The sequence below is a fragment of the Myotis lucifugus genome, unplaced genomic scaffold (genome assembly GCF_000147115.1).
Source record: "Myotis lucifugus unplaced genomic scaffold, Myoluc2.0 scaffold_26, whole genome shotgun sequence".
NCBI classification, from domain to species: Eukaryota; Metazoa; Chordata; class Mammalia; order Chiroptera; family Vespertilionidae; genus Myotis; species Myotis lucifugus.
Window position 1 is genome coordinate 9,066,877 of NW_005871074.1, and position 20,849 is coordinate 9,087,725.

Here is a 20,849-nt window from a genome sequence, read left to right on the forward strand (position 1 = left end):
AGGGCTCTGGGGCAGAGTTTTGGTGAAAATGTCTCCCAATCCTCCCTACTGGCTTTGGTAACTGATTTCCCACTCTTCTGTGATGTGCAGGAGGCTGTCTATTCGTTTCTGGTTTCTCACAAAGGGAAACTGTGAAGTGTTGCTGAATTGGTGTGTTCGTTGGGGATGGAGGAGCCAGGGCTTCTTACTCCACCATCGAATTTAATTTCGATGTTCATTGTAACACATTTTCATAGCTTTTTAAGAATCTTTGTGTGATCGTTTCAATACGTGCCTCATGCCAATATTAGTATCAGTGGTTGTGTTTTCCCGTTTTTGCTGTGATTTCCTTGCTTGTTGATATAGGATGTGATTTCCAGTTGCATTTCTTTTTTGTTTTCTTTTTTTTAATTGTCCAAAGTTTTACATATGTCTCCTTTTCCCCTGATTGACACCCCCCTGCAGCCATGCCATGTTCCCCCCTCCCCCACAGCAAACTCCCACTGCCCCAGTGCCTGTGTCCATTGGTTATGCTAATATGCATGCATACAAGTCCTTTGGTTGCTTTCTGCAAGTTTAAATAATCTAAATTTGAAAGCAGTCACCCAGGTTAAGTGTAGATTTATAGTGTGTTCTATTTTTCCAGTGACAATTTGGCTTTCCTGGGTCCTTTGATGTTATATTGTTGTGCTCTGCTGGAGCTCCTGCTGGAGCTCTGCCTGTGCAGCCTATAGGGTAAAAGGCACTTTACTGTGACAACCTGTATTGCCAGGTGGGGTTGGATGGTGAAGAACCCATGGGAGGGAGAGCATTTCCTCTGACTGTTCTCCAGCCACAGTATGCCAGTTGTTTCTGCATTAACTTTGCTAGTGTCTCCTGGTTAAGGAAGATCCTAAGTGGGAAAATCTCTCACGAGGGATCATTTTCTCTAACTGGGTGCAGGGCCAGGAGTTTAGAGTCTGAATTGCCCCCTGCTGCTGTGTAGAGTTTGGGAAACCTTATACTTCATGAAGGGCTTGTAGCTACAATGGCTGCTGGCACCAGTGCTGGTGGAGGTAGCTGCAGCTGTTGCTTGGCATGGAGCAGGGTGTGTTCAGCTGCTGGCAGTGGGTGGGAGATGGTGGTTCAGGTTAGTTTTGAGGATAATCAAATGGTTATTGATGGAGATGTATGAACCGGAACTTAAAATACATAAGCAAATACATAGGAGAGAATGGGATGCTTCTAAAGTTTTAATAGCACAGAATTAACAAAGGAATAAGACTGATTCTAGACATCACTAGGCTTTTAAGGGAAGAGAAGGGAGTATTTACCAAAAGAGAATATTGGGGGAGCTTCTGAGAAGACTGTTGCTATGAAAGTCCTTGGGAATGAGAGTTTGAACTAAGGATTATCAATAAGGTGAAAAATTAATGACAACAATTTGAGGAAATGTCAATTAATGTACTTTTGGTTAATTTAGAAGTCAAATGAATGTTGTCAATTACATGAAATTAGCAGTTACAGACCATGCATATAAGAAATGCAGCTGAGATAGGAAAGATAAGAAAGCTTCTGTCAAGGATGTATTTATTTATATTTTTACTTATTTAGACTGGTTTTGTTAAAAGTATTTGTGTTCGCATTCTTATTGGAAAACATGCTTTATTTCTTGGGTACATGCTTAGCAATGAAATCTTTGGATCATTATGTTTATTTTACATTTAACTTTATGAGGAACCTCCACATTGTAAAGTATAACTGCTATGCTGTACAGATATTAATACAAAATAATAATAATGTAAACTGTAATTGAAAAATAAAATTTAAATTAAAAAATAAATAAATGAAATAAAATATATGTTTTGTGAATCATTTCATCGAATCCATTGCTTGTCTTTTTATTTCCTCAATAATATCTTTTAAAAAGTTAATAGACCTTATTTCTTTTCAGCATACTTAGCTTTACGTAAGATAAAATGGAAAGTAGAGAAACCTTCCCTGCACACCCCAACTTCTTAGTTACCCTATTACTAACATCTTGTATTAGTATGCTTTTTGGGTTACAATTTATGAGCCAATACTGATATATTACTATTAATTAAATCTTACAGATTGCATTAGGATTTATTCTTTTTTTTCTGTTTCTGTTCTGCTTGTTTCGTTTATTTTATTTTTTAGATTTGATGGTTGATAGATATGTATTTATTGCCATATTAATGTTCATATTTTTATCTTTTTTTCTTCTTATTATTCTTAAAGAAAAAGTATTACATTAAAGTATACATTTCATCTGATACTGGTTTGGTGGTGGCAAACTCCTTTAGGTTTTTCTAGTCTGGGAAGCTCTTTATATATGTTTCGATTCTAAAAGGTTCTGTCAAAATTATAGAATTTGGAATTATAGCAAAAATAGGCAGAAGAGTGTTAAGAAGAAGAAACTGCAGGTAGACCAAAAGGAAATGGGATATCTGGTGAATAGCATTGGTTAATTCAGAAATCTGCACATTTTATATTATCTAGGACAGGGGTCCTCAAACTATGGCCCGCGGGCCACATGCGGCCTGCCGAAAACATTTATCTGGCCCGCCGGTATTTTTGCCGCTGCTGTGTGCATAGGAATTTGTTCATAGTTTTTTTTTTTAAACTATAGTCCGGCCCTCCAACGGTCTGAGGGACAGTGAACTGGCCCCCTGTTTAAAAAGTTTGAGGACCCCTGATCTAAGAAGTAAGTTTAAAACCCAAAACTTTAGCCCTAGCCCGGTTTTGCTCAGTGGAAAGAGCATCAACTAGCAGACTGAAGGATCCCAGGTTTGATTCCGGTTAAGGGCACCTACCTAGGTTTCAGGCTTGATCTCTGGTCCTGGTCAGGGCACATGTGGGAGGCAACCAATTAATGTTTCTCTCTCACATAGATGCTTCTCTCTCTTTCTCTCTCCCTCTCCCTTTGAATCTCTCTAAAAATAAATGGAAAAATATCCTTATGTGAGGATTAAAAAACAATAAGGGAATAAAACTCTCCACCAAATTTTATTTACAAATCAATGTACCTTTATGTACTCCTGTTTAGGGGCATTGCTTTTATCAAGGATATGCTGCAGAGATTCCATTTTCAGTGGTGACACTTAGCACCTGTTCTGGACTCAGGTAATGGCAACTTCCAGAGATGTGCATGATTGACCATCTTGTATAACACTGATTTTTCCAAATTCCTTGAGTGATAGAGTGAAAGCAAAGAAAATATGGGCTTTGGTTGTGTTTCTTCTCATATGTTTTCTTTTCCTCATCCTCCTCTTATATTTTTTTATATTTTGTTGTCTCTATCCTAGGCTTATAGTCATAAAATTTATTCAGGAAAAATCTACTAGTATAAAGAATACTCATATTTATTAGCCATACTAGAACTTAGTGACTTATAAAAGCCATAATAGACAGGATATATAAATTGGGTTGAAAGTGAATTTGAGTAAAATGGGATGATTATTTGACTAAATTAGACCATAAAGATCACTGTCAAATTTCTATAAAATGTTTTTATTTAGTATTGATATGCATTTCTCAGTGGGAAATCTATATTAATTACTATTATACTTTTTTATGTAGGGGATTATTGCAGTTCGAGAATATCAGTTATGGAATTGAACCATTGGAATCCTCAGCTAAGTATGAGCATATGCTTTATCAAATAAAGAATAAAGCTGATTTTCTCCCCTTACAAGACAATTATCCTATGATCCATTTGGGAGATGAGGCCTACAGGATTCTGGGGAAGTCAGAAGTAAGCAAACATTTTTTGGAATCTTCATTTTTGCTACTTTTGATAAACATATTCACATTGAAATTTGTTATACTTGGAGAACAAATTTAAATTGATATTAATTATATTAAAACCTCATGTAAAATATTTATTTTTAATGTTATATGAATATTTATTAACATAATAGGAATATGTTTATTCATATAAAAATTAGAAATGCAATAGATTAACTCACATACTGCAAACATGAACATCCTTATATTTCCCTAATTGCAAATATTTTTATGCATGAATATATATATATATATATACTTGGATTTTTACTGAATTTGCATCCTACTAACATAATGATACTCAGATTTGCTAATTATAATTTTGTCAATATTTTCCTTGCCAATACATATTTTTCTTTGTAAAATAGTATTATTTTGATAGAAAATGTGAAAGTAGAAAAAAGTCAAGATGCTTTTCCATATCATTTTCTAGAGATAATGATCTTAAAATTTTGAAATTTTTGGTCCAATTCTTTGACTATATCTACTTACAAACGTAGATTTATAAATGTATAGATTATTTTAAATAAAAAATGATTTAACCATATATGTTTCTTCTTGCTTTTAAAAGTTAATTTTTTTTTGCTCTTAAGAGGACAATGCATTTTCCCACTTATTAAATTATTTTACATGTATTATTTTAAATGAAATAATATTGGTTAATAATGATTAAAATATTAAATATGCTGGTATGTATAAATAGGAAAGAATGTACTATAATGCTATTGCCTAGAGGTAAAAGTTGTTGTTCAATCCACTGCATTTATTTTGATGTATACTCTGTTACACTTTTTTATATATTTACTAGAGGCCCAGTGCATGAAATTCGTGCACGGGGGGTGGGGTCCCTTCAGCCCAGCCTGTACCCTCTCCAATCCGGGAGCTCTTGGGGGATGTCCAACTGCAGATTTAGGCCTGATCCCACAGGTTTCGGGCCTAAACCAGCAGTCAGTCAGACATCCCTCTCACAATCCGAGACCATTAGCTCCTAACTGCTCACCTGCCTGCCTCCTAGTCACCCCTAACTGCTTGGCGTTGTTGCCCCACGCAGCCTGCTGCTCAGTTGTTTGGTTGTCCCTCACTAGCCCCCCTCCCAGCCTGGTCGCCCCACGCAGCCTGTTTGGTCATCTGTTCAGTTGTTTTGGTTGTGACAGTCGCTTAGGCTTTTATATATATAGATGTATAGACTTAAAATATTGCTCCTGCTACTGTTAATATTTATCATATTTTCTAATGTACTGGAACAGGGTAATTGGAAGTAATTAGAAAGTTTCAGATATAAAATGAAGTGCAATCATAAAATAAAATACAGACAAAAATTTCAGAACCTAGAAGAAACCAGGGTTATCACTGCAAGAATGGGGATATGTAGGTGCTGACATGTGTTTTTGAATTTTGTTCTTTCACTGGGGAACTCGATAGTTGCTTTTCATTCTGAATTTGATAGGCTTAAATCTATAGGTTTAATTAAGCATATTTTCACATGCACGAGTGCTATAAGTAGCACATATAAAGTGAACATTTTCAATATAACAGATTTTTTAACAGAAACAAAAATAATATAAAAGCCATATTTTAGGCACATTTTACATTTATGAAAGTGAACACAAATTTATAGCAAGGTGATCACTTTCATTATAACAACAACTGAAAAATGGAATAGAAATCAAACAAAATGCAAGAAAGGGATTATCTGTTAAAAGCATGTTAGACACATGTATTCACCCAAGCCCTTTCCTTAGAGCCCAATAAAGTGAAAATGGTTATTTTTTTTTAATGGCATATACGTATAAGCACAAACAGCACAGAAGAGTAGTAATAACATGGGAAGTTGAAGAACAGAGGTAGCTAACTGATTTAGGCTCCAAAAAGCTAAATCTTTTTTTTTTAATTTTATTTTTTATTGCTTAAAGCATTACAAAGGGTATTACATATGTGTCCTTTTTTTTCACCGCCCTTGACAATAACCCGGCTTCCCCTACCCCCCAGTGTCTGATGTTCATTGGTTATGCTCATATGCATGCATACAAGTTCTTCGGTTGATCTCTTACCCCCCTCCCTCCTGCCCCCCAACCCTCCCTGGCCTTCCCGTTGCAGTTTGACAATCTGTGTGAGGCAGCTCTGCCTCTGTATCTATTATTGTTCAAAAGTTTATAATGGTCTCTATTATCCATGAATGAGTGAGATCATGTGGTATTTTTTTTTCACTGACTGGCTTATTTCACCTAGCATAATGCTCTCCAGCTCCATCCATGCCGTTGCAAATTGTAAGAGTTCCTTCTTTTTTACAGCAGCATAGTATTCCATCGTGTAGATGTACCACAGTTTTCTAATCCATTCATCTACTGATGGGCACTTAGGCTGTTTCCAGATCTTAGCTATGGTGAATTGTGCTGCTATGAACATCTGGGTGCATATATCCTTTCTGATTGGTGTTTCTGGTTTCTTGGGATATATTCCTAGAAGTGGGATCAAAAAGCTAAATCTTAAACTGGCAATTCGGATAAGCTATAGAAAACTTGATATATACTGCAGTTCTACACAAGCATTTCGATAATATATCCATATTCCTTAGGAAGTGACTTTAAAGTCAGACCAATGAAGAGACTTGGTTGAAAATAAGTATTTAGAAATCCTGTGATTTTCCCCTGATCAATTGTCTCTGTGGTAGACTGATAGATAATTGAAGGCTGCTTCTTTTGGGACACCAGGCACAAATGTGCTATTGTATGTCACAATAGAGGAGAAATACTAATTTGAAAGTAGTGTGACTAAGTTAAACTTAGAGTCCTTGATATTGGGAACCAGGCTTAAACATTCCTGGAATGTATCGAAGATCCCTTTCCAGTAGTGAATCACATCAGCCAAAAGAATCAAAACTGACCACATTGAAAGCAGGGTTTTTCCAAACTACAACCGAGACAAATCATCCTCTATGAAGACAACAGCTTTTAAACATCATATGTGGTCACAGATGTTGGAATAAGCTGTTACATGCTCAATTCCTAATACGAAGGGGCAGCAGACATATGATGGAAGAATTTAATATGAATAATAGAGACATGAAAAAAATAAAAAATTAAAAGTTGAGACACCAAAAATACATAAGAATAATACAGAGAATAATAAAATACAGAGAATAATAAAAATTACAGATTAATAAAATAGAAAAGGTCCTTAGACTTTAGAGAGGTAAGATAAAATATTTCATCTACAAAATAAAGAACAGAGTAAAAAATGACATTCAGCAGATAACAGTTCTTAGAAATTAAAAGCATAATAATAAAAATGTACAGTCAACCTAAAGTTCATAAGATAAAATTCCAGTGAGAACACAATAAGCAAAGTATAAAGATAAGTAAATGATCTGGAAATTTGGCAGATAAGAAATTAAATTAAAATATAAATTTGGGTGCTACAGTAGGAGTTCCAATCATATTGGAGAAAATTGAGTTGAATAAATCAGAAAATAATCTAAGAAAAATATTCAGAATTATTTGAGTTTCTAATACATTAATACGATACAGAATGGCATGAATTTCATAGCAGCCATATCGGAGGCTAAAAGGCAATACCTACCCAACCCAGTGATCCCACTTTGAGGAATATATCCTAAGAAACCCAAAACACCAATCAGAAAGAATGTATGCACCACTATGTTCATAGCAGCATAATTTACAATAACCAAGATCTGGAAACAGTCTAAGTGTCCATCTGTAGATGAGTGAATCAAAAGCTGTGGTTCATTTACACCATGGAACACTATGCAGCAGTAAAAAAAGAAGGATTTCTTACCCTTTGAGACAGCACGGAGGGACCTTAAGAGTATTATGCTAGCCCTGACCTGTTTGGCTCAGTGGATAGAGCGTCAGCCTGTGGACTGAAGGGTCCCGGGTTCGATTCCAGTCAAGGGCATGTACCTTGGTTGCGGGCACATCCCCGGTGGGGGGTGTGCAGGAGGCAGCTGATCGATGTTCCTCTCTCATAGATGTTTCCAGCTCTCTATTCCTCTCCCTTCCTCTCTGTAAAAAATCAATAAAATATATTTTTAAAAAAAGAGTATTATGCTAAGCAAAATAAGCCAGTCAGACAACAATAACAGGTATCACATGATCTCACTCATATGTGGAACCTAAAGAACAAAATAAACTGATGAACAAAATAGATCCAGAGACGTAGACACATGGAATAGATTGTAGAATCTCAGAGGAAAGGTGGGGGTGAGAAGAGATTAACCAAAGAATTCATATGCATATATGTATAGCCCATGGACACAGACAATAGTGTGGTGAAGGCCTGAGGTGGACAGTGGGTGTAGGCTAGAAGAAGTCAATGAGGAAAAAAGGGGACATCTGTAATACTTTCAACAATAAGGATAATTTTTTTTTTAAAAAAATGAAGCAAAGTAATTTACAGTCTATAATTCTGTACCCAGCCAGAACTACATAATTATAATTTTTTTATTGTAACCATTCTTTCCTCCTTATTGTGGAATGTCCTTCCTAATGGGTAAAACAAACCACTGATAAACATAAATATTCTTATCTCAAAATGAGATTTTACAAAGAATAATTGCTAAATACAGTGAACTTTTAACCAAGTGAAAAGGAAGAACAACTAAGTACCTACCCTCACACACTGTATTATTCATGAAAATCTTTGTTAGGTCAAATACCACTAAATTTTTAAGCAAACAATGTCCAACTCTCAGTGGTGTAACATAAGGCTCATGTCTTGCTCATGCAGAGACCAAGGTGGATGAAATTCTGGTTAATTCCTTTCCTTGCTTTGACTCAAGGTTCCTAAGGGTCCCCCACTAGACTACATGAATCTAGTCAGAAGTAAAGTGAAAATAGAATGTCTCCACATTATACAAATGAGCTAGGACAGCTGCTTCTCATTGATCTCTTCTCTTGGAGAGGGAGCAAATATCATCTGTGGATAATTGGCCATTTCTTATACTATAACCCAAAGTATAGTATGTCATTAATCTCCTCCCTTTGCTCAAGAAATGTTTGATTGCCTAGCGAGTGGTGTTCAATGGTTGAGCATTGACCCATGAACCAGGAGGTAAGGGTTTGATTCCTGGTCAGGGCACATGCCAGGGTTGCAGGCTCAATCCCCAGGAGGGGTCATGCAGAAGGCAGCAGATCAATGATACTCTCAATGATACTCTCTCATCATTGATGATTCTATCTCCCTTTCTCTGAAATAATTTATCTATATAAAAGCCTAAATGAACATCGCACCTGAACGGATGACCAAACAGGCTGCGTGGGGTGACCTGGCCTGGCAGGTGGGGCAGTTGGGGTCAACCAGGCCGGTGATGGGGGGTAGTTTGGGGTGATCAGGCCGGCAGTCAGAGGCAGGTAGGGATTATCAGGCTGTCAGGGGGGGCAGTTAGGGGCAATAAGGCTGGCAGAGGGGGCAGTAGGGGCAGTCAGACTGGCAGGCAGAGGTAGTTAGGGGTGATCAGGCTGGCAGGCAGGTGAGCGGTTATGAGCCAGCGGTCCCAGATTGTGAGAGGGTTGTCCGACTGCTGGTTTAGGCCTGATCCTCAGGAGTCCTGGATTGGAGAGGGTGCAGGCTGGGCTGAGGGGACCATCCCCACTCCATGCACGAATTTTGTGCACCGGGCCACTAGCATATATGTGTATATATATAAAAGTTTGACTTGCCCTAGCCAGTTTGGCTAAGTTGATAGAGTGTAGGCCTGTGGACCGAAGGGTCCCAGGTTCAGTTCCTGTCAAGGGCACATACCTAGGTTGCAGGCTCCTCCCCAGCCTGGGTCCTGGTCAGGGCACATGCAGGAGACAACCAATTGATGTGTTTCTCTCACATTGATGTTTCTCTCTGTCTTTCCCTCTCTCTTCCACTCTCTTCTAAAATCAATGGAAAAATATTCTCGAGTGAGGATTAAAAAAAGAAAAGTTTGGTTGAAGGAACTCCATGTATTAAACAATAACCAGAAAGAAATAAATGTGGCTCATATGAATGAATACAAATATAAACAATATAGGAAAAACAAAATTTAAAGTGAATTAAAGCCAATATCGATATTATTTTATATTCACACACTGACTCATAGGTGCCACATGTTCTTTTAAGTACTTTATGTTCAACCTATCTTTCAACAGTTCTAGAATTATACCATGACCAAATGTAGGCAAGAATGTGGAAAAACTGGTACTTAATTCTTGGTGGAAATGCAGAATGATGAAATGACTTTAGCAAACAATCTGGCACTTTCATACCACTTTGTAGACCCACAATTACTATACGACTCAGGTATTCCATTTCTAAGTACCAAGAAAAATGAAAGAAAAAAATTGCACAAAGACCTGTACCTTAATATTTATAGCAGCTTTATCTATAAAAGCAAAAATGCCTACATCAGTCAAATGATCAACAAGTAAATGTATAAACATGTTGCAATGTATATCTTCAATGGCAAACTACTTAGAAAAAAACTAATGAATTATTAATAATCACAACAGGGATGAATGCTTAATGAAAGAAACCAGATAGAAATGAGTACATTCCATATGATTCCATTAATATGAAATTCTAGAATAGATCATTGTAACCTATATTGAAAACAGCATATCATTGGTTTCCTTGAGCTGTGTGGCTATTGACTTGGAAGAGGGTAATGACAACATTCTTGGTCTTACTTATGGAAATGGTTACATGGCTGTGTATATTAACACCAACACATAAACCTGTATACTTAAAATGGATGCACTTTATTGTGTGTAAACCCCAATAAAGTTAATATAAAAATTAAAAATATACAAATGATGCTAAAATAGAGGCAATGTTTGGGGGAAAGTTGATGGGAGTTTGTTAGCTTGAAGGTTGGAGCAGAATCCTAGAAGAGGTTTTTGAGAGAAAGGAAATATGGCTTCTCCCTCATTGTAGCAACAATTTTTTTTAAAAGATTCTAATTATCAAAAATATAAAGTAAAAGCTTCTGATTGGTTCCTAAAATATTTGTTTGGAATATCACCTGCTTATTTACTTAGTTGGCACCTGTCCTTTTATTTTCCTGTTATCTGTATCTTTATGTATCAATATTTATTTATCTATACCTCTCTGTGTACATATCTAATGTACATAATTACAAACCACATAAGAATTTAAAAAATGTTTTATTTATCTCATGTCCTCTGTTTCACAGAAAAAGTCAGATGCTGTACTATTGCAAAGAACTCTGAAAATACAAATCATTATGGATAAAGCCTTGGTATGCATTATTGATACATTTCCTCATATCTTTGTTTTGTGTTTAAATACAAAAGGAATAAGAAACATCCTTTCTTTTTTGCAGCACAGAGGTATTTTAAAGTGATCAAAATATGTATCTCAGTACAACAGGGCATAGCAAAATGTCAGTTGCCTCTTCATTGAAATAGATATCAATACCAATATTTATGGCATTGATATCTAAATAAATATGGAATTCTAGTAAGAATGTATAACTTTTTGTGTGGAAGGCTTCCAATACACTATAATCCATCTATATATATAAAAGCCTAAATGGCCATTATGACCAAATGACCAGAATGACCGGAACAATCGGTCGACCAGTCACTATGATGCACACTGACCATGAGGGGGCAGAAACTCAAAGTAGAAGCTGCTGCCTGATGGTCAGAGCACTCCTGCAGCCAACCTCCTACAGCCTGCCAACCTCCCTTGGTCCCTCCCCTTGGCCAGCTAGCCTGCAGTCCCTCCTCCTGTCCTTCCCCCCGGCTGGCAGGCCCTGATTGGCCCGGTTCCGATTGGGACTGGGCGAGATGGCCCCAATTGGCCCTGATAGCTGGCCACGCCTAGGGACTCCACCCATGCACAAATTCGTGCACTAGGCCTCTAGTTGGAACACAACTAGCTGCAGATATTTCTGAATTTACCCCCAATTGTGGTGAAATTTTCTTTCTTAAATTTATTTCCATTTTAAAACAAGGCATTTCATTTTACCCATTTGGTGATCCCTGTTATTGAGTATTTTCTTTTATAAGATTATTTTATGCTTTATAAACACTTTGGTTCCCTGGTAGAAGTTCTGCATGTTAATAATGGGAAGAATTATTCATAAGAATATTCATTTAGTTATGGAAATTTTTAACAAAGCCATATAGATTAGAAGTTAAAATGTCTAATTTGTCCATTATTACTGATATTTTTTCCATCAGGTCTCTCAGTGAGTGCCATAATGTTCTATATTTTTTCAAAATAGGAAATATTCTGGTCTCTAAATAATTTTTATTAAAAACAATAACAGGAATGAATAGATGAACAAAATAATGAAGAAAAAATACAATTTTCTTTTCCAGGAGATAATGAAGAAAAAAACAGTTTTCTTTTCCAGGAGATAAAGTATTTGCATGTTTTCCTGTTTTTAATAATACACACACATATATGTATATATTCATGTACTTTTGCTTTATATATGCTATTTTGTAAATGATTTTATGCTGTCTCATATTAATGTGTTATTTCAATTTAATTTTAATATATTGTCTAATCAATATATTTAATATAATTTAATTGATTTTACGAGCTAATCCCCTTTGGGGCATTTACATATTTTATTGTTGTTGCTGCTACGTGGGAATAACACTATGTGGCCTCTTCATTAGGATGTTGAACACATCCTAAAATCTCTACAATTTTCACTCACCTTTCCTAGTGTATGTCCTTAAAATATTTTTTAATTCCTTTGTGCATATGTGTCTGTGTGCACCCCTTAATCTATTGGTGTGATTACACATGATTTTCCTAATTTGGATTTTTAACCTTTGAGCTTTAACATTGGTTGAACCACTGCCTTTACTAAGTGTTTGCCCTTGTCTGAGAGAGTATTTTTCTTTCCTATATTTTCTTTCTGTTGCAAGACTAAATAACCAAACTTAATACATACATTGTATCTGAACCTTATGTACATGAAAGTTAGAGACCTACATTCAGGAGAGCTTCAGAGATAAAAAGTAGGATTGCAGTATATATGACCTTCTGAGCTAGGGATGAGGTAATATGCTAAGGGCTTTTGAAGGGTCACTGCAGGATGATAATAAGAGCAGATGTTTAGTAAATAAAAGTTTTCCTTGCCATGTCAATGGGTTAAAAAGATTCTTGCTGTTAATGTCTAATATTTATGATCTTGTGTATTCTTCTTAAAAATGTCCCTATAACTTTTCTTGTAATAGTTGTTTAGAAGTGATGAACTTTGTCAGGAAAATCTTTATTTCTCCTTTGATTCTAAATAATACCCTTACTGGGTAGTGCAATCTTAGTTGTAGGTCTTTGTATTTTGTAACTAAATGTTTTGTGCCAGTCTCTTTGGCCTGTAAAGTTTTTGTCGAGTAATCAGCTAATAGTCTGAAATACCTGATTTTCTCTCACCGCTTTAAAGATTCTCACTCTGACTTTAACATTTAGCATTTTGATAATGATGTATATTGGTATGGGCCTTTTTTGGGTTCATCTTATTTGGGACCTCTGTACTTCCTGAATTTGTATGTCTACTTTCTTTACCAGATAAGGGAAACTTTCTGTCATTTTTTTTTCAAAAAGCTTTTCAATTATTGCTCTCACTCTTTTACCTCTGGAACCCCTATTTTGTGAATGTTGGTATGCTTGATGTAGTTTCAGAGGGCCCTTAAACTATCCTTATTTTTTTAAATTTTGTCTTTTCTTCCTTTTTTCTATTTTTTTGTTTGTTTGTTCTAATTGTGTGTTTTTTGTGACTTTGTCTTCCAGATCACTGCTTTGATCTACTTCACCTTATCTTTTGTTACTTCCCTCTAATGTACTCTTCATTTTTTGTTATTATATTCTTCATTTCTCACTGGTTCTCTTTTATGTTTTCTATATTCATTTTTTGTTTCCAATAAATTTGTTGACATTCTCACTGAGTTCATCTATTCTTCCTCTAAGGCAGGGGTCCTCAAACTAAGGCCCGTGGGCCACATGCAAATACAAATATTGTATTTGTTCCCATTTTGTTTTTTTACTTCAAAATAAGATATGTGCAGTGTGCACAGGAATTTGTTCATAGTTTTTTTTTAAACTATAGTCCGGCCCTCCAACGGTCTGAGGGACAGTGAACTGGCCCCCTGTTTAAAAAGTTTGAGGACCCCTGCTCCAAGGCATTGAGCATCCTTAATACCAGTGTTTTGTACTCTTCATGTGATGGATTGCTTTTCTCCATTTTGTTTAGTTCTTTCTCTGGAGTTTTGTTCTGTTTTTTTCTTTTGGGACATGTTTCTTGCCTCCTTGAATTATCTGACTTCCTGTGTTTGTTATATGTTTTAGGTGTTATCAGCTATGTCTCGTGCTTTTGGCAGATTGGCCTTATCTAGTAGGTGTCCTGTAATGCCCACTGGCGAGTCTCCATGGTCACCTGAGGCAGATGCTCCAGGGTTTCATTTTTGTAGGTTATGAGTGCCCTCTTGTTGAAGTTAATCCTCGGTTGCTGTTGGAATGTCAGTGGGTGGGATTGACCCTTAGGTTGACTGGCCTTGAGGAAAGGTTGTGACCTCAGCACATGAGCTGTTGTTCAGGGACTGTCCTCACAAAAAGGGATTTGATATAGTAGGGCTCTAGTGCCTGCTGTGTCTGCCCTTTGGGGGTGTCTTTTTGGAGCTGGTTTGGTGTTGCTCTGCTGTGGTCTAAAGCCAGCCATGAGTGTGTTCATTCTGGGGCCTCATGAGAGGGACTCTTGTGCAGGCTAAGGTCAGCCATTTCCTGTGCTTTGTTTGGGCCACCTGATAGGATCTACAAAGTGATCTGAAGTTGGTTGCTGCCTATGCTTGTAGGTACCTGGGTGTGGCCAGGCTGTGAACTGAAGATGTGATTGGGGCTCTTAGTAAGAGGCCTAGGGCATGTCCAACACCAGCTGCTGGTTGTTTGGGGATTTTGAACCTATGAAAGATTTTAAGAAAGTCTTCAGGATAAGCCAAAGTTGGTGGCTTATGTGGAAAAACTGCTGGGAGAGATTCAGGCAGGGTGTGGTGTGTGAGTCTGTTGGGGTGGGTTTCAGGGAATCAGTAGGGTGGGGCAAAGGGTGTTAGCCAATTTAATGGAGAGGTCAGATTTGGCACCTGGGTGGGTGGAGAAAGAGCTCAACAAAGGAACAGTAGTGTCTGCTCCAGAGAGCTGTCCTGTCCCCTGCTCCTTCAACACTCACCCTAAAGCTAGTTAATCATCTCCTCCTTGTATGTCCCTGACACTTTGCAAGTTGCTGTCCTAGTGCTGGATTTCAGAGAGAATGAATTTGTGAGCGAGTGGGTCTGTGCCCAGTCCCTGAAAAATCTGCAGCTTCTAGATCTCCAGTCATTTCTATCTCTCTCAGCTGCAATCCCCACTGGTTTTCACTGCTAAATGTTATGGGGACTTCTCTTCCTGGCCTTGGAGTCCTGGACCAGGAAGATGGGTGTGAGGCTGCAACCTTTTGCTCCTCATAGGGGACCTCTTTGCTGAGATAACCCTCTCCTTGTATAACTGCCACAGTGTGGGTATGGGAGCAGCCTTTTCAGCATTTCTGTTCCTCATACCACTTTTGTGATAGCTTCCTCTTTTTATCCTAAGTCATAGGCCTTGTGTTCAGCTAGTCTTCAGGAGGTTCTCTTTGATGGTTGTTCTGTAAGTTAGTTGTAATTTTGATGTCATTGTGGGAAGAAGTGAGCACAGTATTTACCCATTCGGCCATCATGACAGCATGGCAGCCTAGATTTCTTAATGATTAAGGGAACTATGTTAATATCCTTTACTATGACAGTTAATTTCTATTTATAATTCTCTTAAAGTTTATTTTATACATTTTTTTGCTATATTATTAGTTACCATGAAGTTTAGAATGCTTCCTTCTTTCTGATGAATTGAATATTTTATCAATGTTCAATTATATTGATAAATATTATGTTTATTTTTTGCCTCAAGCTTTTTTATAATAATGTAACTATTATACTATTAATATAACTCGTATTATATGGCATCTGCTTTTTATCTAATAATTTCTTGTACATATTTTCATACTTTTAATATTTAAATGTCTTCATAATGAAGATGTTTTTAAATTTGAATTTGCACATAGTGGGTTTTTTATAGTCGTTGCCATTTGGAAATGACTATAAATATCAATATTATATAGTATGATAATATCAATATTAATTAGTATTGATATTTTGTGATTATTGACTCATTTCCACAATCATATATTTTTTCTTTTGTGTCGCTTTTCACATGTTTAGCCTCATAGAGGTCCATCATCACCCATACCACACACATGCTGCAGTGTATAAATTTATAATGTGGTTTATTGAGAAAGGTCATATACAGATAAATAGCAAAGTGCAAACGATCTCCAATGAGCTAGGAGAAGAGAATCATAGACTCCCTTTTGTCTTTATCAGAGACCTGTGGCCGATGCATTTTCTTTTCTGTCACTAGTCTTCTGCAGACTTGCTGGAGATTATTGAAATTCTCAAACTGCCACTATGCTTTTCACAAACAGACATGTGTGTGAACATACAATATGAAGGATTTCAGAGAAAATATTATTTTGTTCTCTTAAATGAGGGTATATTCTTAAATTTTTTTCACGATTATGGTACTCAGAGCTCTGTGTTAGACCAAAAGACTTAGTGGTTTGGCTAGAGACTTGAGTTCTGGTTCTTACCATTAGTATTTATAATCTTAAATTTTGACCTTAATTTTTGTATCTTAAATTTAGTAATTTTAAATTTTGACCCTTAATTTTTGTATGTGTAAACAGGAAGATAATCATAACTCTATTATTTTAATGGTATTTACTAATATGTAAATGCTATAGGTTTATGCCTAAAACTTAAGCATTTGATAAATCTTAATCTTCTGCTTTTATCATTTCACTTAAGCACTTATTGTAATATTTTATATATATTGAAATGTGGTAACTTAGTAATTTTCACCAGAAATTAAGAAACAGAATTTGTCTTTCAGTATGGTTATATGGGCTCTGAAGTGGCCGTTGCAACTGAGAAAATTGTCCATATCTTTGGTCTTGTCAACACTGTAAGTTTTTATGATCCATAAGAAACATTCTCATTTATGCAATAACATTATTTGTATGAGTAAAATTTACATTGTTATAAAAGTACAGTCCTACCAACCTGTTTTACTTGCAGTGGGTTTCATGCCCAAATTACAGCAAATTGAATATATTAGCATTCTGTATAGAGATGTAATAATATATTTCTGATTGTGTAAACTGTATATCATGTATCTTCTGTTTTCAGATGTTTTCCCAGCTGAAACTGACTGTTATGTTAACATCTTTGGAAATCTGGTCAGATCAAAATAAGATTTTATGTACTGGGGATGCTAATGAACTACTACAAAGATTTGTGTCATGGAAAGAAAGCAATTTCCTTCACAGGTCCTATGATATGGCATTCTTGTTGATGTAAGTTCCTTATTTGCATTGATAATAGTGCTTATCAAATTATTTTATATATTAGCTATAAACAGTATATACAAAATTTTATATATAATGACCAAAAATAGCGTACGAGTACAATGTTGGCAAAATGCAAAATAAAAACATCAGATAACAAGGTGAATCAAAGGTCAGGTTTGGGAAATCAGGAGCAACAGTCCCTAAGAATAAAAATGAATGATGACAGTTTGTACATCCTACCTCTCTTTTTTTCTTCTTAACATTTTCTGTCTCTCTACTTGCACTCCAAGCCAACATTTTTATATACTTTAAAGGTTTTTCTATGTGCAAATCATGGCAATAAGCTATCCTGAGTTTTACATCCTAGCATTATATCCACCCAGAAGTGACAAGAGTGTTGATTAATTTTTTGGAAGGATTAGCCACTGCTGGATTCTGGGATGTGTATCAAATAATGTTGAAGCATCTCTTAGAACCTAACTTTGCAGAAACTATCTACCCCAACACAAAAATGATTAATCACATTGGACTTGATATGTAATATTCACATTTTAAAAAACATAGCTCTATTGAGGAATCCAATTCTTAAAAAGTCATTGAGTTATTAATAATTTAAAATGCACTTATTCTCAAGAAAAATTTTATTATTTAGTTATAGGGATTATCCTAATTACATGGGAGCAACATATCATGGAAGGACATGCGATCGAAAGCTTGCTGTAGCAATTGCTCTGGTATGCATTTTATTCCTATTTCTTCAGTAATTACATACCCTTTTGAAAGTTAATATATATACTTCAAGAAAAATACATATAGTGTATCAACCATACTGTTTTGACAGATTAGAAAGTGCTTTTTAGTGGATTTGGAAACTCAAATGATGAAATTTTAAAAGGATTTTTATAATGGTAAGATACATATACTAGTAAAATATAGTTATCTTAACTATTTTTAAGTATACAGTGCAGTAATGTTAAGTTTATTTATATTGTGTGAAACATATCTGCAGAACTTTTCATCTTGCAAAGCTGAAACTTTGTACCCTTTGAGCAACATGGCCCTATTTTCCAAACCTCCTAGCTCCTGGCAACCAGCATTGTACTCTCTGCTTCTGAGTATGACATTTTTACATTCCACGTATGAGGGAAATCATGTAATATTTGTCTTTGTCTGGTTTATTTCATTTAGCATTATCCAAAGGCAGGGTTAAATTATTTTTATGGCTGAATAATAGTCCATGTATGTATGTATGTATGCATGCATGCATATGTGTGTGAGTGTGTGTATGTGTAACATTTTCTTTATCCATCTGTCAATAGACACTTAGGTTGTTTATATAGCTTGGCTATTGTGAATAATACTGCAAAGAAATAGCAGTGCAGATTCCTCTTCTATTTTAATTATTTTGTATATATACCCAGAACTGGTTTTGCTGTATCATATGGTAATTCTATTTTTAATAATTTGATGAAACATCATACTGTTTACACCAGTTTATAATCCTAGCAGTTAATCCTAGCAGTTCACATCATCAACACTTGTTATTTTCTGTTGTTTTTTATCCTCACCTGACCCCAGAACATGAGGTCAGGAAGGAAAGAAGAAAGGGAGGGAGGAAGAGAGAGAGAGAGAGAGAGAGAGAGAGAGAGAGAGAGAGAGAGAGAGAGAAAGAGAAACATAGATGTGAAAGAAAAACATCAATTGGTTGCAGCCTGGGGATTGAACCTGAAACCTAGGTGTGTTCCCTGACTGAGAATCTAACCTGCAACCCTTTTGTGTATAGGATGTTGCTCCAAAAAAATGAACCATCCAGCCAGGGCATATTTTGGGCTTTTAAATAGCAGTCATCCTAATTGATATGAAGTGATATCTCATTGTGGTTTTGATTTGCATTATTATGATTATTGGTGATATTGAGCATCTTTTCATATGCATTTTGGCTTTTTGTATATCATCTCTGGAGAAATGTCTATTCAAATCTTTAGTCCTTATTTTAATTGACCTATTTGACTTTTTGTTGTTAAGTGGTAGGAGTTCTTTAAAGTATGGATATTAATCTCTTATCAGATACATGATTTACAAATAATTTCTACCATTCTGTAGGTTGTCTCTACACTTCATTGATTGTGCCCTTTGAAACACAAAAAGTTCAAGTTGGATGTAGTCCCACTTGCCTATTTTTGCTTTTGTTGCCAGTGCTTTTGGAATTATATTCAAGAAATTCAAGAAAATATGTCATGAAGCTTTTCCTGTATGTTTTTTCTAGGTGTTTTGTAGTTTTGGGTCTTATCTTTAGATTTTTCATCCATTTTGAATTACATTTTGCATAGGGTATAATATAAGGGTCCAAGTTTACTCTTTCCCATGAGGGTATTCAGTTTTCCCATCACCACTTATTGAAGAGACTTATCTTTTCTCCATTCAATATTCTTGTTGAACAGATTATCTTTTCCTCATTTTGTGGTCTTGGTAGCCTTTTTATAGACATTTGAACATATATATGAGGGTTAATTTCTAGGCTCTCTATCCTATTTCAATGATTTATAGGTTTTTCTTTAAGTCAATATAACACCATTTTTATTGCGTTAGCTTTGTACTATCTTTTGAAATCAGTAAAAGTGAGTCCTTCTACTTTGTTCTTTTTTTCAAATTGTTATTCATGGTCTCTTGAGATTCCATAGGAATTTTGAGATTATTTTTATTTCTACTTCTACCAGTAAATGCTGTTGTGATTATTGTGGGGACTGCATTGAATATTAAGATGCTTTTTGGAAGTAGTGACATCTTAACAATATGATGTCCTCCATTTATGTACATGGACTTTTCATTTATTTGTGTCTTCTGTAATTTCTTTCAGCAATATTTTGCATGTTCAATGTACAGGGCTTTGAAAACCTTGTTTAAGTTTGTCCCAAGTATTTCACTTTTATATGCTATTGCAACTTGAATTATTTTTCTTTTTAAAAAATAGACATAATTATATTTTAGTACACAACTTTTGTCTAACCAAAAAATAAAATACCGCAGTAAAATAATAACAAAAAAACATGGTATTTTATTTGCAATGCATGACAAATGGTTAACATCTCTAGTCTTAAGGAGCTTTTAGAAACCAGTAACAAAAACACTAATCAGCCCAAGCAACTGAAAAAAAGAGAAAGAAAATGAAATAATACAAATGACAATTAATGATTAAGAATTTATGATGATTGAGCTGAACAATGACAGAAAATAATTTCTTTGCAATGTCACACAATCAAAGAATAAAGACACTAATATCTATGTTTTCGGTTTTGAATGATTTTGTACAGTTTCGACTCCCTTAAGCAAATGCTGGGACGTAGATTGATGAGGAGTATCTACATTATGAAAAAGCTACAGTTTTGACTAAAAATATAAATTTAGGATACTTTAGATCTAGAATTTCAAATTTTGGAAATTATTTCAACAAATTAGTCAAACAAATTCAAAATGAGCTCTATAAAACCAATATATATGCCCCAAAGCACTACTTGCCTATCAACTGTTCATCAACACAAACCAAAAGGACGTGCACAAGACTCCATTAATAGTAGATAAGAGCATAGGGAATCTAGTCAATAAAATCATGGTAACTGTGTATGGTGCCAAGCGGATACTA

General features: G+C 35.5%; 1 protein-coding gene across 1 annotated transcript in view; it reads left to right on the forward strand.

The window, feature by feature from the left end:
* The window catches only part of LOC102436127 (A disintegrin and metallopeptidase domain 3-like), an 80,928-nt gene that overhangs the window by 22,970 nt on the left and 37,109 nt on the right, over positions 1-20,849 (forward strand). Inside the window, exons 4-9 of the mRNA XM_023751827.1 lie at positions 3,029-3,105; positions 3,562-3,736; positions 10,949-11,014; positions 16,753-16,824; positions 17,049-17,215; positions 17,862-17,943. Coding sequence (XP_023607595.1) covers positions 3,029-3,105; positions 3,562-3,736; positions 10,949-11,014; positions 16,753-16,824; positions 17,049-17,215; positions 17,862-17,943 — 639 coding nt within the window. The remainder of the gene's footprint in view (positions 1-3,028; positions 3,106-3,561; positions 3,737-10,948; positions 11,015-16,752; positions 16,825-17,048; positions 17,216-17,861; positions 17,944-20,849) is intronic.